The 25,577-nt window shown below is 40.4% G+C and overlaps 1 protein-coding gene and 1 long non-coding RNA gene across 5 annotated transcripts; both read left to right on the plus strand.

Annotated features, from left to right (window-relative positions):
* Positions 1–1,844: 1,844 nt before the first annotated feature.
* rgs14b (regulator of G protein signaling 14b) lies at positions 1,845–16,181 on the plus strand. 4 transcript variants are annotated; one of them, XM_021309317.2, is made up of 15 exons: positions 1,845–2,052; positions 6,169–6,190; positions 6,340–6,491; positions 6,611–6,703; positions 7,821–7,964; positions 8,063–8,236; positions 8,324–8,405; positions 8,494–8,594; positions 8,757–8,975; positions 9,229–9,305; positions 9,589–9,715; positions 12,202–12,283; positions 12,824–12,876; positions 14,204–14,300; positions 14,896–16,181. In XM_021309317.2, exons 1-15 carry the CDS (start codon positions 1,951–1,953, stop codon positions 15,168–15,170), a joined length of 1,800 nt encoding a protein of 599 aa, XP_021164992.2. In that variant the 5' UTR covers positions 1,845–1,950; the 3' UTR covers positions 15,171–16,181. The 4 variants fall into 4 exon arrangements, with proteins under 4 accessions (XP_021164992.2, XP_035983283.1, XP_035983282.1 ...); XM_036127390.1 differs by having other exon boundaries at positions 14,204–14,279; XM_036127389.1 differs by having other exon boundaries at positions 9,232–9,305.
* A 394-nt stretch (positions 16,182–16,575) lies between these two features.
* Positions 16,576–24,565, plus strand: LOC118557416. Its single transcript, XR_004927858.1, has 4 exons — positions 16,576–16,758; positions 24,121–24,246; positions 24,320–24,397; positions 24,506–24,565. It is a non-coding gene; the product is annotated as an uncharacterized LOC118557416 (long non-coding RNA).
* Positions 24,566–25,577: the final 1,012 nt, after the last annotated feature.

Below are 25,577 nucleotides of genomic sequence, written 5' to 3' on the forward strand. Positions count from 1 at the left end.
AGTCCAGGTTAATTAACTACATTGATAAACTAATCAGCTCTTAATGTATTAGCCAATTTTGTAATTGTTTTTACGATCCTTATATCATATTTAAAGTACACCCCATGTGTTATTTGTTCTCTTTCTTCGCTTGTTTTCTTTTTTTCCCTTTGTCCCCAGTCAGTCTCCAGATCCTGTTTTTTGCTGAATGTTTCTTTCCGTTAAAAGGAAGCCTTTCCTTTTTACTGTCTCCACATGCTTTCTCAGGAGGAGACATTGCGGCAAAGTCAATGACTTCATGCATTTAGCTGGGGTTCCTTATCAAACAGCTAACTTTTTATTTGTTTATTGGCATTTGATAATCAGTTAAATCTGACCATATTGCATGACATTACACAAAATGTAGCACTAATTTGGAGATAACATGATAGGGTTTGAATCAGACCTGTTTTTCCTTGTAAAGTGTCTTGGGACATCTGTTGCGATTTGGCAGTAGCCGAGTTAAACGCTGGTTTCAGGACCTTTTCTTGTGCCTTAAAATCTTGAGTTACTTTGTCTAGGTTTCCTCTGCATAAGGAAATGATCTAACAGCAGCTTTAGATTAAACATTTTACCTTTACTTTGAGTTTTCTGCAGGTTCATGCAACATCTTTATCTCTGGTGCCTTTAAAAGAGGAATTAACGCAAGCAAACAGAGGCACTGCTCTTCAATGCTTCTCCCCTTCCCACACACACACACACACACACACACACACACACACACACACACACACACACACACACACACACACACACACACACACACACACACAGACATCTCTTGCTTTTGCAAAATTTAGATGCACTCAAAACAGGCTGGGATGCAGTGAAGGCAAATTGTCTAACCAAGAGTCCCTTTGGAAGCACAAAGCTTTACTTTCACATTTCTCCTCATTTGCATGTAATAGAAAACATGAACAGGATAATGTCAGGTATGGGGGAGACTACAGAGGACTAGTTTTTGACATAATTAAAGCAATCTAAGCATCACATGCAGGGATGTTTTATGTGTCTTCAAGCAGAGATAAAATACACATACAGGCTATGGTTATAATTTACTGAAATATACCGTTATGGATATATAGAATCAGTTGTTGTATTAATTAATAATATAGTTAAACTGTGTGGCCTGGAGTGGAAAGAGGATGGAGTCTGCAGGGTCACACAAGGCTATAAATTCACCCAACTTTCTTGTGGGATGCCAGTCAAGTAAGAGTCACATTAGGTTAGAACATATAAACTGTTTTAGCACATTACCCTTTGAAACGTGTGAGAAGTCACAAGTGTCATGCATTAAAAAAAAAAAGTGTCTTGCGGTGTAGTTACAAAAAAAAAAAAAAAAAGAACAGTTACTCTGCATTGTTACTTCCTCGAGGCCTGTTTCAGTCCAGAAGTCTTTATGTAGCCTATAGGCAATCAGGATGTGAAATTGAAGACTTAACTTTCATTTGCTGTGAAAATAATGAATACAATGTTGAGTTTGAATTCTTTTGACAAGGTTTTCGTTATATTTGGGAACAACGAGGCCCATCTAACCCTCAGCAGCTGTAATTTATAATCCAGGTGTGTGAGCTTTAAAAAAAAAAAGCAGACAATTGAAAGACTTGTACCTTGGGTACCTTGTTGAATAAGGTAATTATAATAAAAAAGCTGTTTAGCTTCTAATGCCACATATGTACAGGTTCCCCGTTGGCTTTTAGGTAACCACTGACAAAAAAAAAAAAAAAAAAAACTTGCAGAAAGCAAGAAACAAGAAAAAGCCTCTGCTGGATCAAATTAGCCGCAGCTGATTAGTACTGCCGAGCGCCACCTGCGCAGTCCTGTTGCGCACTTGAAAATAGGTATGACATGATAAGCTGCTGTGTGTCGAAATCTACCTGGTTTCATGTTAAACATTTTGTCTGCTCGTCTCATTGAAAAAATAAAAATAAAATGGTGGCTTTCAGTGGCCTTTGTTACAAGTTCTCCCGCCTGGCAAACAGCGTCTCTCTGAAGCAACGCGGGACGCAGCAGAAATGGCGCATCTTGCCAAAGGTCAGTCGATTACAAGCATCCAGTTTTAATTTAGCTGGTGTAACTGTCAGCTTGTATGTTGATTGATTTTACCTCAGCATTATTTATACTGATTATGAGCTTTGGACTGTAGCTTTTATTAGAGGCAAGAAAGGAGGGAGCAATTGATTGCTTAATTATCTTTAAAAAAAAAAAACGCTAGCTAGTTTTTCTTCTTCCAAAATCACACAGCAATTTAAATTCCTACCAGTTAACATTGTTTTTTTTAAAAAAATCTTAACTAAATATGCCAATTTTGACTGGAATTGTTTTGCTCTGACACATTAGTATTTGTATTCTGCCATACAGACTTTTCAAAGTTAAAACCTTCCCACACACACACACACACACACACAAGTCTTGTAAAGGGCAATAAATATTATGGGTAAAACTAAAAGCTGGCTGCATGCATCTTAAAGCAACGCCGTTCAGCAGCTGAACTGCACTACAGGCATCGAGAGTCTGCCTGTGTGCCCACATCATAGAGTTTCTCAAGATGTAGGTTGAGAAGAGCTCGATCATAGTAACCATACTTCCTCTTCTGTGGCTTGTTGCTATGGCGAGACTTCCCTTCCAGGCAGGAAGTGACAGGAAGACCCAAGTGATGTTTGAGTGTTTGTTATGAAGAGTGTGCATCAAGTCTGGGTGGAGCACTTCGCTGTGTCCCTTTTAGACAGAGAGCACAGAGGTTTATCATCTGGTGTCGGGGGCCACCATGGCGAAGAACAGCAATGCTTTTGGGATCCCTGTGGGCCACATGGTAAGCGCGCACCACTCTTTTAAGGTTTCTGTAGCTTTTCAGGTCTTTTTTTGGAATGACACTTTTCACCATCTTTTTAAGAGATGGCCTCGTTTTTAGATCAGTTTTGTACTTCCTTATACCGCTGTTGGTGGAGGAGGGCCGGTGAGCAGTTGTGCCATGTTGGCTGGTGTCGCCTGTATTCACTCCTCTGCAGGGCCAGAACCAATCAGACCGTGCGGCTACAGTTGGTCGCCGCTGAACACAGGCTGGTCTTTATGAGCCAGAAGCAGAAGGACGAGCCATGCATGCGGTCCAATCTGTCCTGTGTGGGCTGACTTGGCTCGAATTCACTCGCCATTTCCTCAAATGTCTCGGCTCTTAAATAAATGTCTTTTTTTTCCTTCTTCTCTAAATGCCTTCTAATGAAGTAGGAAGGTCTTGGATGTTTATTATGAGTTCCTAGTTTTTTTATGCTGCTTTGCATTCAACTTAAGATACATTTCCCTTTTATTCGTTGACTCTCTTCTACGTTTGCGTGTCCGTTTCTGCCTAAAGTGCATAAAACAAAAAAGTGTGCCAGCCAGATAATGCCACCACATTCGATTTTGATTTTAACAACCTATATTTGACTTCTCCTGTTGACTTCCTGCTGACTATCATTGTTGTTTTTAGGTCAAAATCAGAAAAATGAGGACGGGGGGTGTATAATGGGGTAGTTGGAGACTTCAGCCGCAGCAAAAGTCATCACATTACTGCTTAAATGCAATAGATTAGAAGCATTGTATTTATTCCAACTGATGATTAGAGCTTTGCAATGGCTAAGCACTCTAGACCACATTTACTGGTCTGTTTATCTTTTAAGGTGTGTGGGTTTTATTTATTTATTTTTTTTTAAAGGTTTCAGCCCCTGTTTTTGCACTTTTATTTTTTTTCTTCATCTTTTTTCATGTGGATTATGACTAAAATGGCTTAATTAAAGCCAGTTTTGCACTTAAGAGACTTTTAGTTTAGACTGATGTAGGTATAAAAACAACTCAAGATGCAGGGAAAAAAAAAATAAAGAGATTCCTCCCACAACTAGTTTAATCCTCTAGGATCAGGACACCAATGGGGCTCTATCAAATGTGAAACTGTGTTTGGTTAAATTTCTTCCTCCTTAATGAACTATGACTGTTAAATAATGCTAATCTGGACAGTATCAGCATTATTTGGTTCCTCCAGATTTTTTTTAACGCAAGTGAAATTAGAAAGGAATAATAAAATCCCACTGGTCACTCTATGTCGTACAGCTGTTCAACTGCTTAACACAACATCTCAGCACATCACTCGACTACACATGGCCAAGATGAGTTTCAAAGCTTGAGATTTTGGTGACTTTGTCAGAAACTTTTAAACTAAACCGTGGACGTATGGGTATTTTTCAAAGCAAATCTTCTCTCAGGCTCTACAGAGTGGTCAAAAAAGGGAAAAATAACTAAATACCGGTTTTGTGGATGAGAAACACCTTCTTGATTTGAGAGGAATAGTGGCAGTTGTAGCTCAAATAAGCGCTCGTCACAACCAGCTGATGTGGAACCCCAGCTCTGAACGTCCAACGCGTCAAAGATTGAAGCAGATGGGCTACAGCGGCAGATGCTCCTGTCGGCTGAGAACAGGAAACGGAGGCTACAGTTAACACAGGCTCATCAAATTAAGTAGCATATTTGAAAACCTGGCTTGGTCTTGCGAGTCTCTAATTGAACTGCAACATTCACATGGTAGGGTCAGAGGTGCTCTGTCGTGTCAGTGGGTCAGGCTGCAGGCGGCGGTACAATAGTGAGGCATATGTTCCTGGCCCACCTCAGTACCAGCCGAGCATCATTGGTATTAATGCCAGAGTATTGTTGCTGGCTGCCTGCATCCCTTCATGACCACAGTGTGCCCATCTTCCAATGCACAATGTCACTGGAGAGATCTAATGACCTCAAACTGGTGTGGACTCTGCACCATCTGAATTACACTATCGAGTCAACATGGACCAAAATCCCAGAGAAACATTTCCAACACCTTGGTAGATTCACCCCATGCAGACTTGGGGGCAGTTCTGAAGGTCTGATTCAGTACTACAAAGGGGCGTCTAGTAAAATGACAAATCAAAGGCAAGAACAATGGAAGTAAAAGGAAGATTATAAACAGAACAATATATGTTGGAGCAAAAGTTGTCAGATCGTTGATGAACAGAAAAATGTCGAAGATGTTCATCTTTTCTTGAATCTGCGCAGTTTTGAGCTTTTTTTTTGTTTTAGGTTATTAGCAAATGATAATGGGGAACTGAGAGTGAGATATCATCTATGGTAATTATATACGTGTGTATTTATAAACTAGCACATGAACCATGATAGTTGGTGGGCAGGTACTCTAGCTTTTTAGTTTAGATTGATATCCTGCACAAACCTGGCAATATTCACACCTCCGAGTCGTCTTTCTTTTTTTCTTTTTTTTTTTTTTTAATTCACCAGCCTGCATGTGTGTAGACTGTGGGGGGATTTTGAGACCCCACATGGGGAAAAGCAAACAAAGGAACATATAAACTCTCCGTACTGTTCTCCATCATCTCTTTTTGAATATTACCATTTTTATTAGGAGTTGAGTGACTTCTAAGCTAAACCTTTGCCCTTAGTGTTGTCTTAGTTCTATGGTTGCCTTAAAAACCAGTTGCATGTCAGCTGCTGTGAAAAAGACTTTTGCAAGATGTGAATTTTTTTTTGTGTGTGTGTGTGTGTGCTCTGAAAGTTGAATGAGAGCTGTTGTCATCAGTGTTGCAACCACTTCCTGTGAAAACTGTCCTGGCTGATTGCGCTACACTGACAGCACAGGCAGAAATAAAAACCATGCAGCTGTTGTTCACATTTCCCTTCCCAAACGTGTCATTGTAAGTGGATGGATGCACTTTATATCTGTTGCTGCGATGTTGATTTTTGTCTAAACTTTATGCTCTGTCTTGTACCCATACTTTACAAGATAGGAGAAAAAAAATAAGCAGAATTTTATATATATTTTTAAAGGCTAGTTTCAGAAATGGGTTTGAAAGGGACCACCAGGACAGGATTGTCAGAACTGGTTTCTTAATATGATCGTTTTAGTCTGTGATTCATGATCTGTTGTTACTATCTTATATTTATTATTTTACTGAGACTCCTATTATTAGCGCTTGAATATGTAGTACAATGCAGCTGATCCTTGTATGCAAGGCAAATCTATCCCAAGGGAGACTAAAAAATATAATTTGACTTAATTGTCAATTCTTTCCTACATTTTGTGTGCTTTGAAAGTCTTCTGACTTTTTTTTTTTTTTTTCTTTCTTTCTTTGTTCCCAGAGTCAGGCAGTGTCAGATGGAGGTGAGCATGCACACAGCCAACTTTTTTTTTTTTTTTTTTTTAAACATATCTCAACATGTCTGAGCTTGAAAAGATTTGATTAAGCCTCAAACTCCGGCTTTTCTTTTTTTTGCGCTGAAAAAGTGGGTGTGTTTGTGATTGTGTTCTAGAGCTGAACATGTCCGCGCGGGGCTGCGGAGGCAGCAGCTCCAGCCTTCCAGGGACCCCAGGAGGGGACGTCAACCCGGCCAACAGTGTCCTGAGCTGGGCCGTCTCCTTCGAGAAGCTGTTGGAAGACCCCTGTGGGGTTGGTTACTTTACGGTGAGACCGACTCGGCACTATTTGGAGAACTCCTTTTTAAACCGTTGAAGCTGTTTATTTACTGGTGTTTTTTTTTTTTTTTCCTAACATGTTCATGCTGCTCGCACACTTCTCCGCAGGCCTTTTTAACGTCAGAAGTGAGTGCAGAGAACATTTTATTCTGGCAAGAGTGTGAAAAGTTCAGGAAGATTCCCTCCACATCTATGGATCAGGTATGAGGACACTGTTGAATTGGTTAATTTTGACTCATTGTCCTGTTGTGCAACCCTCTGAGTTCATCTTCGTCAATATGCTTTACAGTGACAGTCACGAAGCTGTTCTGTTGAAGCAGAGCCTTTGCCCCAACTCAGTCGATTCAGCAATGCTGAGTGTAGTATTCCAGTAATAGAAAGTAATTAGTCCTGTTTAAGGGAGAATAATCAACTAAATGTGGCTCAAAAGGGGAAAACATTGTTGGTCTGCAGAAACCACTGACTTTTATCTGTAAATGCTTACTGTTTGATTTCTAAATTGAATACAGGAAGTGCCTTCAGCCCTCGCAGTGCCTTGCAAAAGCATTGCATGCCTAAAACCTGTTTTACTGGCTATATATGAACGTTACATTTAGAACCTTCGTTATGTTTTCTCTGTCCTCTATACGGCTTGTGGAAAATTGGCCAATAGGATTTCTTATGGCTTGGTTGCTGCAATGAATATTGTTTAACGTAACTGTCGTTTACACCAAACTTTTCAGCCTGTGACCCACAAAGACACAGTGGCAGAGACTGGTCACCCCCTTTTTGTAGGGGTTGGGGGAGGATTATTTTTAATTTGTAAGAATAAAGTCAGAATATTAAGAGAATGAAGTGATAAAATTACAAAAATAGTAATTTTTTTTAATAAGACATGATAGGCCTGATACAATAAGTGCAGGAAATACTAAATCTTTAGCACATCAGCATCAAATCGTCTCACAACCCCTGAGAGGTGTCTTGTGACTTTGTGCACAACTTCACTATATACTGACAAGACCACTTTCTGAAGAAAACATTCTAGACAGGGGCTTTTTCAGAGTAAAGGAGCCTTTCTACAAATGCCTGGCACACTTTCCCTCCGATTTGCATTTGTAAAAACCACATATGACCCACCCTCTCTCTCCAGTGCACTTCATGATTACTCTACCGTTGCTTATCCCTGGAAATGTTTTGTTTATACTGTAATCTGACAAAGTGGAAAACGTTTTACATTTCATTTTCTAATTCGACAGCTTAAACGCGTCATGTGATAAATGGTGCTCTCAGCATTTGTGGTCTCTACTGATTCATCTAACTATTTTTTTATGTTTTTTAGCTGAAAGCAGCAGCTCGCTCCATCTACAACACCTACCTGTCTGACAGCGCCCCCTACTGTGTGAACATCGATGACAGCGCTAAGACTGAGGAGAAAGACCTGGAACGGCCCACTCCTGACATGTTTAACAAAGCCCAGGCCCAGGTTTGCAGAAAAAGGCCACGCTTCCATTTCACTGGGAGCCCCCCCGGGCATTTATCTCTCCACCCTGGCGCTCAGATCTCCTGCTTCTCTTGCATCAGATCTTCAAGCTGATGAAGATGGACAGCTACCGGCGCTTTGTGCGCTCTCCTCTCTACCAGCGCTGCACCTTGGCAAGTGTAGAAGGCAAACATCTACCTCAGCCCATGGCAGAGCATGCCCGCATGGGGTCGTGGGAGGACGTGTTCAACAGGAGCGCCCCGAGTGACAAGAAGGTAGATGCATTAGAGGGGGGGGGGGGGGCTATGGAAGCACATTATTCCTGTTAAACCCCGGCTTACCATTGTGAATCTGTCAAACAGAACAAGAAGTCCGACTCCAACAGCCTCCCGGGTTGTAAAAGTGGCCCAGAGAAACAGCGACAGAAAAGAGGATCGTGGGGAGGTAGTGATTGTCATATTATTACTTTTTTTTTTTGTTTTAAAGCTGTGTTTTGAGTTGCTAATTTTTTTGTTTTTGTCTTCAATCAAAGATGTATTAAATGAGCAAGGCACAGGTCCTCTGAAGGAGCCAAATATGCCCCACAAGTCAACCAGCAGTGTGGAGCTTGGCGCCCTCTGCAGACAGATGGAGGTCAGTACAGTTATGACAGTCTGTGGCTGCTTGAGCTCACAATAAATCATTTATCATGTAAGATTGTTGTTAGGACAGAAAATATTAACGTAAACCTTAAGATGGCAAACCCGTCTTAATATTAACTGGGTAGTGTCTTGTTGCTTCCCTGCGTTTGTGTAGAACGGTCGGCCGAGCGCCAGCTCCCGCGGTCAAGCAGCTGGCATGGGGAGCCGTGTGGGGATGGAGGGGGGCTACTGCTGTGTCTACCTGCCCGACGGCAGCGCCTCCCTGGCCCCCACGCGCAACGGCCAGCCAATCAAGAACATGCTGGCCAGCCTGTGTGAGAAAAGGGGCTTCCCATTAAAAGATGTCATAATTTACCTTCATGGCAAGGACAAGGTGAGAGCTTCCACTGTCAGCTGCACCACTTGCGGTTCTCTATATAAAGCTGCTTAAAACCAGCCTCGGTGCTCCTTTTTTTTTAACCATGTTTGGTAAGCATATGTGAGAATATCAACCTCTTCCTGTTCACACATCCTCTGGGTCTCGTCTCAGCCTTTCGTTTCCGAAACACTTAGTTCGAGGTTGATACTCTTGTCTCTCAAAATCACTGTCACGCCTTCCTGTCTGATGCGCGGTTGTCTCTCGTCAGCAGCCCTTATCGCTGGACCAGGACTGCACCGTGCTCAAAGATCAGCAGGTCTCTCTCGAGCTCAGGGTGACGTTTACGTGAGTCATCTTAGTCGTTTCCTTTTTTTTTTTCTCTCTTTAGTCACCATTAGCAAACTTTCTCACCCACATCCCCACCACCGCATGCAACATCTCACCATATTTGGGGGGGGGGGGGATCCTGGTGATGGTATGGGTGCATATCGGCGGCCTTGCTTTCACGATTGCTTCAGACGCATGACCAAATTTGGTCACATTTCCGATGTTGACTTTCTTGGCTGTCAGAATTGCTTTCAGTATGGTGTGTGTGAGGGTTGTGATCAAAAATGTTATCACATCACAGGCTGGAGAATGCCTTTACTGGTAAAACAGTGGGGATCATGGCGAAGTCCAGCAAGACGCTGCAGGACGCCCTCTCTACGGTGCTCCAGAAGCACCACCTAAAGCCCCAAGAGGCAGTGGTCACCATGGTAAGTGGCCGTTCTGGACCCTAAAATATAATCAGTCTTATTTTAAGGAGCAGCTACTCTATCAATGTTATTTTCCTAAACCTAGAAATGCATTTAATTTAAAAGCGCCTTTCAGGTCACTCAATAAAAGAGAAAGTATAGGGAGAGACAGTATTATGAATGTCTGAGAGGGAGTTTCATATTTAGGGCATATTTGGCAGAAGAGCTGAAGGCTGTAGTCCTCGTGGTGCTGAGACGGCAGGAAGGCATGATGAGGTGGATGGCGGAGGATGACCTCAGGGAATGGGAGGGGGTGGCAATGTGCAGGAGGTCTGACCGATTAAAATGAGGGGGGGGGGGGTGTGAATGTCTTTGAATGTGGGCAGAATTTTTGCCCAGATAAGCTATAAATGGAGACATGGTGGTATTGGCAACACACAAAGTTTCCAGTGCGGTTGCCACAACATCACTTTAAAGGTACATGTCTGTGAAATACACCCGCATGGCTAGAGTGACACAATTAGCTTATTTTAGAGCTGCAGGGTACACTGAACTACACCTTCTGCAAACATTGCTTCTAATTTATATATTTATAAATATCTTGTATATAAATAAATTACTGTGTACTACCAAAGTATGAATGCACAACTGCCCTTAATGTCCCCACCAGATGTCTATTTATGGTGGTGGAAATGCTAAAACTTGTAGAAATGTTGAGAAATTGTTTATTTGTACTGAAAGGGGGTGGGGAGGGATCAAGGAGAATTTGGGTTAATTTCAATATGATAATTTTCAGTAGTGCTAACACAATTGCATATGAAAAGCAAAGCCAATTTCAGAAAAATATGCATTTGTTTGATCTGTTCTTCCAGCAGTCTCCAGCTGGAAGTTAGTTTACGTTGTGCACATAAATGTCAAAGTTTTTTTTTTTTTTTTTTTTTGTTTTTTTTTGTCTCAAGTGTTGTTAAAAATATATTTTTGAGCAAAGAATAACTTCACCATATTTCAGTTTTTTAACAATTTTTAAAGTTTGCAAAGTTTGCTGAGAAATGTGTGGCTCCTTAATCCTCCAATATTTGTACCTCAGAAAAAGATGCTCCCCCACAGCCTTGTTATCAAAAGCCTCTGGAGGAATCTCTTGCTTTGTTTTTTATTGCTTCTCTTGGGTGAATTAATTTTCCTTAAACGTCTAAACACCATGTAAGGAGAAGGTTTTCAACAGCATTTCTGCAAGCCTTTTCCCAAACTGTAATGTTCATCTTTTATTTTTCCTGTTGTTCCCATCAAAATCTATAACCTTCTGATGTTTTCATATTTCCTATCTTAACATGAGATTTATAGGCAATATGTGAAACATCACATAAATAACTGTCCCTTCATCAAGATATTAAATATTTTTCCTGTTCAACTAATTCAATAAAAAAATTGTCATTAAACAGCAGGAAATTTCCCCAAAGAGTAAATGGGCTATCCTCTTAATCAAAACACTGAGTTTAGGCATCAGTTCTTGGCACAAAAAGATGGACGTATAGTAAATCCAGAGTGTCCAGCTGGGATTTGAGTGCTTTAGGTCAAGATTTATAGTGTCAGTTGGTTCCCAAAATTATTTCTCACCAAAATAGCCCACTTGCTGTATATGTTTGGGTGGTGCAGTGATGGAAGGAGTGGAAATTCGGACTTTTCTAATGAGAATCAAACGACGCTTTACACAGAAGGTTATAAGGACACGTCTGTTTCCCTGGCTTTGCTCAGTAAGCTCTTTAGAATGGTTTTAAAGACATAGAGGGAGAAGTTGATGTTTTCTGAAACAACACAATCGTTGGACGTCGGCGGACGTTTTGTATTGGCGCATTGAAGAAAAGTAAAATCCAGAAGTTGCTTTGATGGTCTGGCTGCTTGCTCCCTGCTGGCTCTGGGTGGTTTCTTCCTTTTAAAGCCAATGTTGCAAAATAAGTCAAAAGTGTTTTAGTGGGTGAGGAGAAATCTATTTAACTTTGACAAAGCTCTCCCACTTGGAGGATATTTGTTGAAGGTAGGCCCGTTTACCCGATCCTTTTTCTGCAATGCCAAAAGCCAGCCACACGTCCATTCCATGTCATCTAATTGGAAAATGTATTTATTTTTAAAGCATAGACTTTTTATTTACAGCACATCATAACCCATGGTTTTAGTATCTGCTTGCTCAAAAACAACTGCTCTGTTTGTCATTTAAACATTTTGGCCCTATAATAGAACATTATACTGCATTCATGTTCAATAAACCAAAATATGCATTGCAATGCCTTCAAAAAATAACATTTGGGCACATATTAAACGTACTTTTCAAGAAGTCTATTTAAAAATATCTTTATTGTTCTGGTTAAAGATCAAAATATTGCATGCTGTGATACTAAAATGATTTGTTTCTATTAAAATAATTTGTGGAATACGACTGTATTTGTGTGTTGCACCATCATTGCGGTTGTTGGTTATTTCCCCGCCTACAATGCTGTGACTGTTTGTTTCAGGTTGGAAGTGACGAGCCTGTGAACCTGAGCTGGTCTGTGTACAAACTTGCCAATAAGGTGCTACGGCTGGACAGAGCCAAAGGTTAACATGCTTGACTTTACTTGTGATTTTTTTTCTTTTGCTTTGATGTGTTTACGACGGCAGCAGCCTGCGCAGCTAAGTAACCTAAAGTTGAATTAAATCAGAAAGATACACTCTGGTCACTCTCCATCAGCTGATGTGGGTGTTACATGTTGTTTTATGTGCTTTTGTCCTGCATGCAAGTCTTTTATTTTTTATTTTTATTTTCTTTGATCACTGTTTGTTGTATGACTCCCCAAATCTTGTGGGAATGAATAATTTACTGTCCCTCTATCTGTTCTTGTTTCTCTAAATCCCTTTCTGCATGGCCCTTTCTCTTGACTCCTGAGATTTGCTTCCCCCTTGTCTGTCTTCTGTGGGTTGAAGTGTCGCAGTGAATTTGGTTTGTGTAGCGCGGTGTCATATCAGTTTATTCATCTCATTTCCCGACTTCCATTCAGAGCCGTAGTCTGTGCCTCAGCTCCTTTCTCTGCGCTCAGGAACAGTGTTTTTACGTTAAAGCCCTGTTGTAAACAGATCTTTATCTTCCTGTGAAAACAGCTAAAGACCAGATCATCATTCCAAGAGGGGGAGTTTCTTTTCTTAACCCACAGGTGAGATACCAGTAATGGAACCAATTTCATTTGATCAATACTTTAAGACATTTTTAAAGTGTTTGTTTGATCTTCAGTCTTTATCATAAAAGCTCATGCAAATGTTCGGACACCCCAAAATACCTGACACATTAAAATGGCTTCTAATTTTTATCTGCGGCCATACATCATGTTACAGATGCTTTTTTATTTTTGAAAGATTTAGGTTTATTCTAGATAAAGCTATACATCACAGCTTAATCACCCATAAAGTTCTTTGCAGTCACAGGCAGGTTTCATGTTTTAGCAGTCCATTGAAATGGTGTTGCAAAACCTTTTTTAGGCATTTCATGACACGATACAAAAAAGTAAGAAGACTACATTTTCTGTGCTCCGCTTAAGCACAAAAAATATATGCAAGAGTCCACCGCTACTAATTAAGACGGAGTTTAGAGTATTGCCGCATTTTTAAACACATCTTTACCAGGTGTCCAATGTTTGTGGAGCAAACTGTTGTTTGGAGACTTGATAACCTTGAGATGCTGTTCATCAGTTCTCCAATGGTTGACTTTACAAAAATAAAAATTGTTTATCATCCTTACTGACAAAGCTGGACAAGAACCCAGGTCCATCTTGCCGCCAGACACACAGTTTTTGTTTTAAATGTTTTAATAAGGCTTTAGATATTGGTTTGGTATGTTCTAAAAGTTGTTTTCTTTAAGCCATGTCCTCAATTGTGAAACTCGAACACCTCTGCCATACTTGAACATGTTCTCTTGTCTTTCCCAAATTTAAGAATGGCATAGAGGAAATGAGTTCCTGTGCCAAACTCCATTTATACTCTAGGAAGACATTAATAAAAATAGTTCCTAGATGCCCTGAACAACCGAATGGTCTGCCCTAAAAATGCTTCCCTTCCATTCATTTTGTAAGAGTTAGAGGAAGCAATACATTTGGCTCTGTAATTTATATAAATGAGTATATCATCATAACTTACAATTTAAACAAAATAAGTGATAAAACTAAATTAACTGGTTTATTGTAGGCACTGTTTTTTGCAGTGACGATATAAACCTTTGGACTTTTTTAAAGTTGCTTGGGGTGGTTAGAAGCATTTCCTCTTAAAGATGTTTGTAGTTTGAGAACTTTTTTTTATTAAAAATTAACCATTTTGAACTGGAGGAAGGAAAACTCAAATGAGACTTCCAAGATGTTCCGATAAATCTTTTTACAAATCACATCTTCCTAAACTGGAATCATGTAATTGTAATTCTCATGTATGTATTTTTTGTATCTTTATCTTCCCCAAATGTAAAATTTGCATCATGTCTGTGATTTTTGTATCCAGGCAGGACCAGGGACTGCAGGTCTGGAGCCCTCCTCATCGACGCAGCCGGAGCGAGCCAGGACACATCACAGACCCAGTAAGAACCGCGAGATGGACGGTAGGACACCTCAGCAGTAGCTGGTGTAGTTTCACCACATCCTGTTAGATGATTTGAGCCCTGGATCTCAGGATCATTGCAGGTCACTGGTAGCAAACAAGAACTTTATAGTATTTTGACCATTTTTATTAAATCATTGTAGCAAGGCCAGGTCAAGATGAGGTCCAATGGAAAAACTATGAACAGTGGCTTGTAAACGTATTCATGCTATTTTTATTACCAAAAAACAGTGTTCTTATGGGGATTTTATGTAATCGAGCATATGACTTGAAGTGGAAGGAAAATTGTTAAAGTTTTTAGCAGCTAAAAAGTGCCATGTGCAATACTTTGTAGAAACATCTATTCATCTATCTATTCTTTTTGGATTTTTATCTTTAAAAATATGTATCTGAAGGAAATTTTCCTCCCAAATCAAAATTATGCACGAAATTATGTCGGTCTGTCCCACAACCCCCAAATGCAATACATTTCCATAGCACTTATACCACATGTATCATTTACATGTCACCAATAGATGATTTTGGTTCATATTGCTCAAATCTGTTTGTATCGCTGAATAAGCTGCAAAATTAACAATCGTCTTGATTTGCATCAGGATTTATGGACATGCTGACCAAAGCTCAGTGCAGCAGAGTAGAGGACCAGAGAGGCCTTCTGACCAAAGAGCAGCTAGAGGTCCCTTTATTCCTGCAACGTTCTTCGGATCAGACGCAGAAAACAGACAGTCCCAGTACAAGCAGCTCTTCCACTACTGACTCCAAAACAGAATCTGAGGACAACAAATGCTCTTCCACTTCGGCCAAGAAACCCGAGGAAAGTCCTGATGCTCCTAAATCGGAATCTAAAGACTTGAGAGAAACAACAGTTTGATGAATGGTTATGCGGCTTGACAAAGTCTTGAGATCTATTGAATTTCTAACAAAAAAATGTGATGTTAAATGATTGTTGGTCCAGATGCACTTTTTGTTTCATGAATAAGCTCAGAGTCAGCAGTATTTTCTTTGGCCTCAGCTTTGGAGTTATTGGCCCTTTTGAAGACACGTCTAGATGGAGAAGAAAAGCAAACAATCATCATGGCAAACATTTACGGTGTAATTTTTTAAACACTACAGATCTCCTTGGAGAATGTTTGCTATGAATTTATACTGCACCCTTAAATAAAACATTTCACCTTAATTTTACACCCTGAAACCTGTCGCTGTACAGATTGACGGTCGAGCTTGCAGTCGTGTTTTTATGTCAACTCTAAAGCATTAATGCGCGTCTGCAGAGGTAACATGGACTGTCCTGAATATCCATTTAAAAGTGATTTTTGCATGACTTATCTGATTTCTAAATATTTTTATTAAGATTAGCTTTTATTACTTGAAATGCATGTTTTTCATGTGTGTTTTGTGCACTTGTTTTCATGGCATGTTTTGCATGGTTTGCTGTGATGGCACTTTGCGATGCTCTGCTCATGTCCTGTTTCACCTCCGACTGCATTTCAGGGTCCAGATCGTTGATTTTAATATTATATTGCATAGGGGAAGAAGAAAAAAAAAAACATTCAGCAGGCCGCATCAGAACAATTAACATATTTTGAAATATTTGATTGTGTTAATCTCTTGCAATGGAATGAGTATGAACTGAGATTTTAATCCTTAGTGAGGATGTGTTTTTTTTGATAACTCTGAGGTCAGGTTCTGCTTGGGCGATAAATGTTCATGATTTGGTTTAAATTATACATTCAGTGCGCTGTAAGACCACTCGAGCTCAGTGGAGCGGCTGGGTGAGTCATGCAGAACAATACAAGTCTGATCTAGCTGAATAGCTGCCAACTTCTTTGATTGTATTTCTGTTTTCTGGTCTATCGTGATAAAGGAAAACTTCCTCTAAGGAGCTTTCGAGTAACGTCATCCTTTTTTTTTTTTTTTGGTCCAATGAGGCTAATCTTCGCAGAGTTTTGATTTGTTCCTTGGATACGTTGGTATGAATCTCTTTATTTCTCCAGTCTTGCTGGAAGCTGATTTGCTGCCGTTACTTTCGCCAGCTAGGTATCATGAGTTACAAAACCCATTACATGACTCATGGATGATATCATCGCCCTGGATGACGTCAGGAGTGTATATATTGCATAGCATGTGGCAGCACATGAAATGGAATGCCTTCCACTCACCTAGCTGGTTTATTCCTTTTGCAATACAAGTAATTGGCATGGATGTACAGCATTGATGTGTAAAATATTCAGGCACTAACTAAAGGAGCACATCTGGCATGTGTGTTTCTGTGTGTGTGTGTGTGCGCGTCTCCAGTCGTGCGTGAGTTGTGCGTCGGCGGCGGTATGAATGGGCAGAGAAGGGTGTTCTCTCTCTCACACACGCCGTCACAGCTCTGGGATGAGGAGTGCCATCTACTCCACTACTCGTGTGCTGCGCTGCTGAGAGGAAACGAGGCGAAGAGAGGGGGAGAAAAGGAGGTGAGCGATTTGAGTTTATCCCCAGAATTCATTTAATTTCTAACATTTTTTTTTTTCTTCTTTAGAGCTTGCTCATGCAGAGTGTATTGTTTGTCCTTGGCACACGCTTCTTTACCCCCCCTCCTCGGCTGTCAGACGGCACATAACTGTTTGATGAAATGCATTGTCCTGTCTGATGCTACCTTGTGTGTGTGTGTGTGTGTATTTGAATAGATTAAAATCTGGTTTTGAATACCAGTAATGAGCATTAATGAGGAAAAGCAGAAGTGATCTAAAACCAAACCAATCTGATACCTGAATGTAAATTGATTCTGCTTGTGGCCGTCTCTGTGAGGAAAATCATTGTACATCCTTAACTTGTCAGGTGATGCCGTTTGCTGGGCAGGGAGCAGCCGTGCTGGGCGACTGCCGGCTAAATTCATGCTGCTCAGGGGCGGGTCGAGGTGCTGAGTGTTACACCCGAGCGTGGGAAAACCAATGCCATGTTACTATCAATTTACAGCTCCTTTTGACTCCTTTATGAGTTCTCCACTCTGGTGTTATCAGAGTTGCTGCCCACCTTCTGACCTTGGAGCTCCATCATCACTGTGCATGTGTGCTATAAGGTAGTAATGTCAGACTGAGGTAGGGAGCTCTTCACTTGGCTAGTATAATCACTTCCAATGCGCTTCTAAAGAAATGAAATTGACCCTGACTGTTGGTTGAGCATAAAAAAGGTCCTTTAGCATATGGAGAGATTCTTCATTCTAAGGTACAAAACGGAGGATTATGGCAAACACGCTCTAGGCTACTAGGAGTTATAATATTGAATTTTATGTAGGCAGAAAGCTAATCATGCATCTTAAGCTCAACCAATTCCCTTCATATTCTAATTCTTAGTTTGGGAGTTAATTACTGTTGACCTTACTCCAACGAATAAGGCAATATCTCTGGAACAGCTTAGGTTTTCATTTAAATTTGGTGAGTATTTTATCTTAAAACTACTTTAATTTTTAAAAAGAAAATGGTCTCTTCCTACAATCATCTCTAGAAGGGACGTAGGTAGGAAGAAAAAATTGTGCTTAACCAGAAAGACAATGGTTTTATTTGATATGCCTCACAACATTCATACCCCATGAACCTTTACAGGTTTTATGTGTTACAACTGTCCATTTCAATACAGTTTATTTGGATTTCATGTGATGGAAAAGTAGCACATAGTTTTGAGGTGAAAGGAAAAGGATGGATAGTTTTTAACTTTTTATTTAAAGCAAAATGTCTGGTAAAGTGTGGTATAAATTTATACTACTCCGTGAGTCAGTACTTTTTAATAGACAGCTCTGATACAATTTCAGTCACAAGTCTTTTGAGGTATGCGTCTGCCATTTTACGCATCTAGAGGCTGAAATGTTTACCCACTCTTTGGCTATGTCAAGCTCAGATTGGATAAAGAGTTTATTAAAACATGCATTTCTTTAAACTTGCCTTGGATTCTCTGAATTTAGGTCTGAACTTTGAGTGGACCATTGTATTAAATGACTGCGCCGATCTGAACTAATGCATTTCTCCTGATCACCAACCAAGTCTCTGTTAAAGAGTGTCCCCACATCATGATAGCACCACCATCTTTCACAGTGGGTAAGGTGTGTTCTAGGTTCTGTGTAGTTTTTTTTTTTTTGTTCATTTTGCTTTTCTGTCCAGAGCAGCTTATTTTTTCTGTTTCCTTTTATTGCCTTCTTTCAACAGTGCATTAATTAAAAATCTGTATTCACTTTACTGGCCAAGATTCTGTGCACAAAAAAGGAGTTTGACTTCAGTTTCAACTGGGGATAGTGGTTGAAACTGTCAAGGGAAATGATAAATAAGATAAATAGAAAGGATAAACGAAGCTGTGTGTGTACAGCTGATAAAGAGAAGGGGAAAATAGGTTGCATTTCAAACTACTAATTTACTTAGGCAGGAGGGTGCTGTTTTTGGCAAAAAGCACTATGTAGCACCCACCCCTAGGTGAATGTGTCCATGATGTGTGGGATCTGCAAACATGTCAGCTGTCCTGTTCCTGACCCTACACTGTTCGTTACAATCTGTGCCTGTCAGTTTTTTGTGATGGAGCCATACCACACAGTGATGGATGCGAACAAAACAGATAAAATGTTGGCAGTGTAGAAGCTTCCACGGGAGCCGTTGGTTGAGTTGCTGCAGAAAGTAAAATCTCTGCTTGGCCTTCCTCTGAACAATATCTGTGAGGACAAGCTCAGGGCCTTAGAAAGGAAAGGGGGGGGGGGGGGGACCATCGTCCCCACAGTCTTGAGTAGGTTAAGCTCTAGGTGGTTCTGACCAAACCCTTAGACCAGGTGATTTACCTCCTGTCTATAAGCAGACCTATCAGTGTCCTGGATCAGACAAAAACACTGGTGTCATCTGCAAACTTTAGGAGTTTTTTTTTCTGATCAAGTTCTAGTGAGTGTTTTGGTCTTTGTGAGGCTGTTTGTTCACTTAGGTTCTTCAACAAGCCTCTAAACGTTTTGCTGACCAGCTAAGTGTAGCACCTTTCAAGAGTTAAAAACTGTAAAGACCTTCATTTAATACAAAAAAAATAAATAAATACAATAACGTAAAAGTTAAAAGGGCATAAAGGTCATGCAGCATATGCAAAAACAGGAAATTACAGCCCAAATCTTGTTGAAAGCCAGTCTGAATAAATTAATGAAGCTGAAAGAAGCTGCTTCTTAAGACTCAGGAAGATGGAAGCAGTGTATACCACAGTGGGACCAACAATCTATAAGATTTATGTCTTGTCATAAGATAAGTCCACTGAATCACATGGAGCTGTTTACCAGAAGATCTCAGAGTGCGAGAAGAGGTGCGAGTTCTAAAATGTAAGAGACATATTGGCTTTAGGTTCACTCCACATGGCTCTAAAAGTGAGGACTAAGCTTTTAAAAATTAATTCTAAAATGTATTGATTGCCAAAGTAATGAGACTTGAACAGGAGTAATATGCTGTCTCTTTTGTGTTAAAAGCCTTGCAGCCACATCATATACTCACTGGAGATGGTTAGGATCCCAATTCAAACACTTAGAGGCTGTAAAAAAGAAGCATGAACGATCAGATTTTAACTCGGCTATTGGGAGCAGTGTTAAAATTTTGGAATAATCTTTTAGCTGAAAGCAAAACTTTCTGATTAATTGTTGGAAATAAGGCTGCAGGGACATGGCAGAATCAAAAATAACATCAAGGTATCTGAGCCTTAACTTGACAGAACAGTGCAACACACCAAAGCAATGCTTGAGTCCACATATTTGGTGCTTTGGGGCAATAAGTAGGGTTTCTGTATTCTCACATCTCAGCTGCAGGTTGCCACAAAGCTACTGTTTAATGCTTGTAAAGTTTTAACATCTCTGCACACAATCATTCTGAAGCACAATTTAGATCAACCAATTAACCCAACAGCCATGTTTTTGGAAGGAAGCCAAAGTACCTGGAAAGAGCCCTCACATAAACAGGGAGAACATGCAAAGTCAGGCCATCATTTGAACCCAGGACCTTCTGGCTGCATGGCAACAGCCTTACCAACTGCACTGTTGTGCAGCCCCTTTACTAAGTTGGCTTAGAACTCAGTAAAAGGAAAGTGAAGAGGCAGCTGGAGAGATTGAACCAGAATAAGTCTCCACGTCCACATGGTGTCTACCACAGATTCCTGAAGGCCTGTGCAGACCAGCAGTCTGGGATTCTACAGCACCTCTTCAGCCTTAGTCTGACCAAGGAGACGGTTCCAGTGTTGTGGAAGACCTCCTGCATCTTCACCCATCTGTCCTCAATGACTTTAGACCAATTGCCCTGGCATTCCACATCGTGAAGGTCCTAGAAAAGCTGCTGTTGGCCCACCTGAGAAAGCAAACAAGCAGCTATCAAGAATCCTTTAGTTGTCTCCATGGAGTTGGAGTTGAAGATGCCATCATACACCCGCTTCAACAAACCCACTGTCATTTAGATAAGGCAGATGGCACTGTGAGGATCATGTTCTTTGATTTCTCCAGTGCATTTAACACAACGCAGCCTGGTATGCTTTGTCAGAAACTCCAGAAGACTCGGGTGGAGGCCTCAACAATCACCAGAGACTACCTGACAATCAGACCAGAGTTTGTGTGACTGAAGGGTTGTGTGTCTAACCAGGAAGTCAGCAGCACAGGAGCACCACAGGGGACTGTACTCACACCATTCCTTTTCACTCTTTACACCTCAGACGTCCAACACAAGATAGACCAACACAAGATGCAGAAATACTCAGATGATTCTGCAATCGTTGGATGCATCAGCGGTGAACAGGGAGCTGGTAGACCTCTTTGTGTCATGGTGTGGAAACATCTCAATCTGAATGTGGATAAAACAAAGGAGATGGTAGTAGATTTCAGGGAAAATAGGAATAGGACCAATACGACTACCATGCTGGGAGAAGAAGTGGATGTGGTCAGGAAGTATAAATACCTTGGAGTTCACCTAGACAGTAAGCCATTTACCATTTCCTGCCTGCAGCCATCACCAACTACAACTCGTTGAAGAAACTCCTGTAACATGAGTTTTTATTTTGAATTGAATTGAAAAGATCAGTGGAGTTGAATATCATCTGCATAGAAATGAGACATTCAGAAACTGGCTGGTTATTTGGCCCAGAAGGAAAATGTGTACAAGAGCATAGTTCCCTGCGCTGCTCCCTGTGGCACCCCACTCAGCAGACTCCTTGAGCTGCATTTATGCAAGATTTGGTGACTTATGAGGGTCAATATTGCACTCAACTTTAGCCCCATTTACACATCAGAGTAAATGGGGCTGATTATAAATAAGCGTTTTCAGACTGTGAAACCATATATAATTTGTTCCTTTCAACATTATACTCTGGTTTCTGTTCTGTCACATAAACCCAGCAAAGTACATTGACGTAAATGTCTAATGTGACAAACCTTTAAAGTCCAAGGGGCATTAATACTTTTGCATGCTTTGTATCGCTTCATGTGTTAAAATAGAGATTGCTAAATGGGTGCCATTTGCTTAAACACATTAGTCAGTGAAAAAAATGTTGCATGTAGTGTTTCTGTACTTCTTTAAAAAAAATAAAAAAAATAAACTTCCCTACCCTCAGTCTAACCCCATTGTATGTAAAGCTTAGCTTTACACACAATGTAGGAATTCTTCATTGAAACAAAGGGAACGTGAACAAGCCAGCAATTTTTATTTAGGTCATCTCCCCTGAGCAAGTTGGCCAGAGACAGCACTCAGGACTCTTTGAATGGCTGCTCTTCCATCAAGGCTGAAATGATTCTCCTCTGTCCTCTTCAAAGGCCCATAACGCACATTTGGAGTAAGAGCGCAGAGGTCAGCTGCTGCTTTCTTACCCCTGTGTGCGCTAATTGAAGCTTGGATGAGAAAGAGACGGAGCACGGCGCTGAATCAGTTGTGTTGGCATGTTTTAGATAGCGGGCAGGTCCAGTTTGCTGGCATTTATTCCTCTCCAAGAATGCCTGCAGCATCAAATGTTAACCTGCTGCGATCGCTGACGTCAGCCGTCACAGTGGGTGAAGGAGCTCCTGTTGATCAGCTGCCATTCATTTTTTATAAGCTCTTTATCAGGGTAGCAGGGAGATAGTTGGGTTTTTAGTCAAATTGTTTCTGATTATATTCTTAGATTTGTCCATTTTATTAAATCCTATGCAGTGAATAAATGATAAAAGGTGCTCTGATAAAATGGTGCTTCTGAAGTTTTAAAGGCAAGCATAAATTGCTATAATAGATCCCTTTATCTATCTGTCTGGTACCTTTTTAGGAATGCTAACATATTCTGTCAACTTTTTTTAAATCAATGCAGCTTTGGAGAAGCTGAGCTTAGAAGCTGTTCTTCATTGCTGATGTTGGTCATGAGACGCAAAAAAAAAAGAAAGAAAAGCTTTAGAAATACAAACTCAATAGCCATTTTTAAATAATGTTCCAACATCAACTCAGGCCTGCCAGTAACATTTCACCCATTCATCTCTGATGGACTGTGTGAGCACTGACCAAGATAAGGGAGACTGTCTGTCTGTTATTTTGATTTTTAAATAAAGAAACAGTCTCTTACACCGTGACCTAAACCCCAAGGTGCTTTGTCCCTTGGCAGCACGACTCCTGACGCCAGCTGTGCCTCTGGCTGTGACTGTGGCTTTGTATTCGCTGTAGAGTTCAGCTTTTCTGGGTCTCACTGTTTGTGTTGCATTGGTGTGCATGAGTGCATGTTCTTTATTTCCCTTTAGAAAACCTCCCCTCCTTTCATAGGTCTCCAAAGCTTATGAAGTCATTATAATCTGCGTCTTAACAATGTGTATTCCCTATTTGCGTGACGCCTTCCATAATGACTTTACGTTTCTAATGAGCTATTTGTGAGCATCAGTTTAAGCATCATTTTACAGATAAAATGTGAAGCTTTAATATGTCGATGAGGCCAAATAAATTTTGCATTAAGCAGTTTTAATTTGATCCCTCTGTAATGTAGAGACAGAATAGCTAAGGTTGAGATTCTCTGCCTGAAAAGTGCAGCAGCCGCTGTTCTCAGGTTATGTCTTAAATGCAGAGTGCTAAGGTTCAGCTTAAAAAAAACACCCCAGGAAAAACAGGAGTAGGAGGCGAAACATATCGAGCACTCAAACAGGTTAAGAAGGTGAAGAAAAACATCCAGAACTGTAATAAAAGTGACAGAAAACGAACTTGATAATGAGCAGCCCAAGTTTCTGTTGATTTATTTGGCAAACATGTTCAGACAAGCTGGATACAAGTGTTTCCAGTATGCTGGTGGGAATGTGGCGGAGATGACTTCATGAAGGGTGTCTACAGTCTGGAATCAAATTCTACCTGTTCCTTCCTCCCCTTAACATTTTCAACAGGATTTGGACCAGGGGAGCGTGCATAATGGTCCAAAATCTGGACCTAATTCTGGATCTTCCTGTCATTTCACTAAAGTTGGAAGCCATCAGAACAAGATTAGATTTTTTTTACTTTTAATCATCATTATCATCAAAAAATAAATAAAATAAAAGATTAAATTAAAAGCTGAGCTAGCTTACACTGAGCAGGATAGGATGTACATTGTTTTTGACACACACAAGTTAAAGTGAAACTAAGACTATATGCGAAAGTGTTTAATTCCCGTCGTGGCAATCAGCATAAAAAAAACAGAAGTCGTTGGGAAATGCTCAAAATGTGCAATCAGTGTTATAATGAAAAACTGAGTCAGAAAGGCCATCTAGTGACGAGAGCCTGCAACTGCACCCTCTGCATCTTTTATGTAAACCCTCAAAGATTGAGCATACAGTGACATGATAAATAAAAACAAACTGTATCTTCCCTTTTTCTCAGCTTTAGAGTTTGCAACCAAGAATATCCGAAAAGGACAAGGTGACTCGTCCTGAAGCTGCTTTAGCACTGAACTAAAAAAAAAAATCCTCACATCAGCCATCAGCCATGGAGCAGAAGACAAATGAGGTGTGCTGAAAATGTGACTCTTACAATATTTCATTATTCAGACCTTGCCTAACGACATCCTACCTCTTTATAGTGTCCCAACGCTACTTCTCCTCAGAAGCACATGAAGAACAGGTCCAAATCCACAGAGGAGATGCAGCAGTCCAGAAAGGTGAGCAGCAAAATTACTATATTATTATTACTATATTACTAGCAGCTGGACACATGGACATTTTGTTGCTAGTTGGAGCTGATTTGACTTTACCTTCCTCTTTAACAGGCATTTTCCTCACAAAAGTCGCTGCCAGGCAGGCCAGATCTGGACAAAGTGAAGGCAAGTCCCGTTTTCTTTTTGCTGACTGTACACTTGCTTTTTGCTTCTCACGTCCTCCTTGATCGCTGTGTATCGCTGCTGAAGCCTCAGCATTTATTCTGACCAGCCCTTCGTTCTCCTCGTGTTCTGCAGGAGTGTCCCGATGGCCCTGACACACCTTCCTCCTCCACAGAAGAGTTAAAGTGATAATTAAAGTCAACAACAAGCCACAAAATTGTCCTAAAAATGTATATATCTCGACAAGGAAAAGAAAAAAAGCTGAATATGTATGATTATAGATGGCTAGAATCCATTCAAGCTGTGAATTTCATGCTGAAACAACCTCCAGTGAACAAAAGTGCACCTCTGATGAAGATGTGTTGTTGTGCTGTGACTGATATGGCTATGTAGTAACAGTAAAGTGATGTTGTGGATAAATGCAATTTCCCCCCGTTTTTATTCACTGCCGCAAGTGATTGAGGAAGGATAAAAACACATTTGAACATTACTGATTTTGAACCTTTTATCTTAAAGGCTTCTAGCTTTATTTTTCAGGCTTTTTCAGACTTTCAGAACCCTTAAAAAGCAGGAACAGTGAACTGTACGTTTCAATAAAAGTGCTGTTTGACAACGGGAACACCTGCAAATATTGAATTCCCTTATTGTAGGTTTTGGCAGCCCCAGCACTACATCAAATATTAAAATAACAAATTTGTTTTGGTAACTACAGCTGCCAGTTCTCATCAGCATCTGTAACACACAATGTCTTGCAGTAACCTATTACAAAAAAAAAATAGCATGGAATAATCCTATATCGTCCCACTATGTGGAAATGCAGGTGTACCAGCAGCAAGTTGGGTAAAGTCCCCAACCGAAGATAGGATTCTGTGCAGTGACTGAAAATGGGATCCTGAGAGTAAATGAATGATGACATGAATGTCTACACATTTGCATGTATACATGTGCAAAAAAAGAGCAACAGACTTCAAAAACAGGAAAACTGTGCGAAAACAGCAGGGATTTAAACATTATTGAGCTT

This window comes from Fundulus heteroclitus, chromosome 23 (genome assembly GCF_011125445.2).
Source record: "Fundulus heteroclitus isolate FHET01 chromosome 23, MU-UCD_Fhet_4.1, whole genome shotgun sequence".
NCBI lineage: Eukaryota > Metazoa > Chordata > Actinopteri > Cyprinodontiformes > Fundulidae > Fundulus > Fundulus heteroclitus.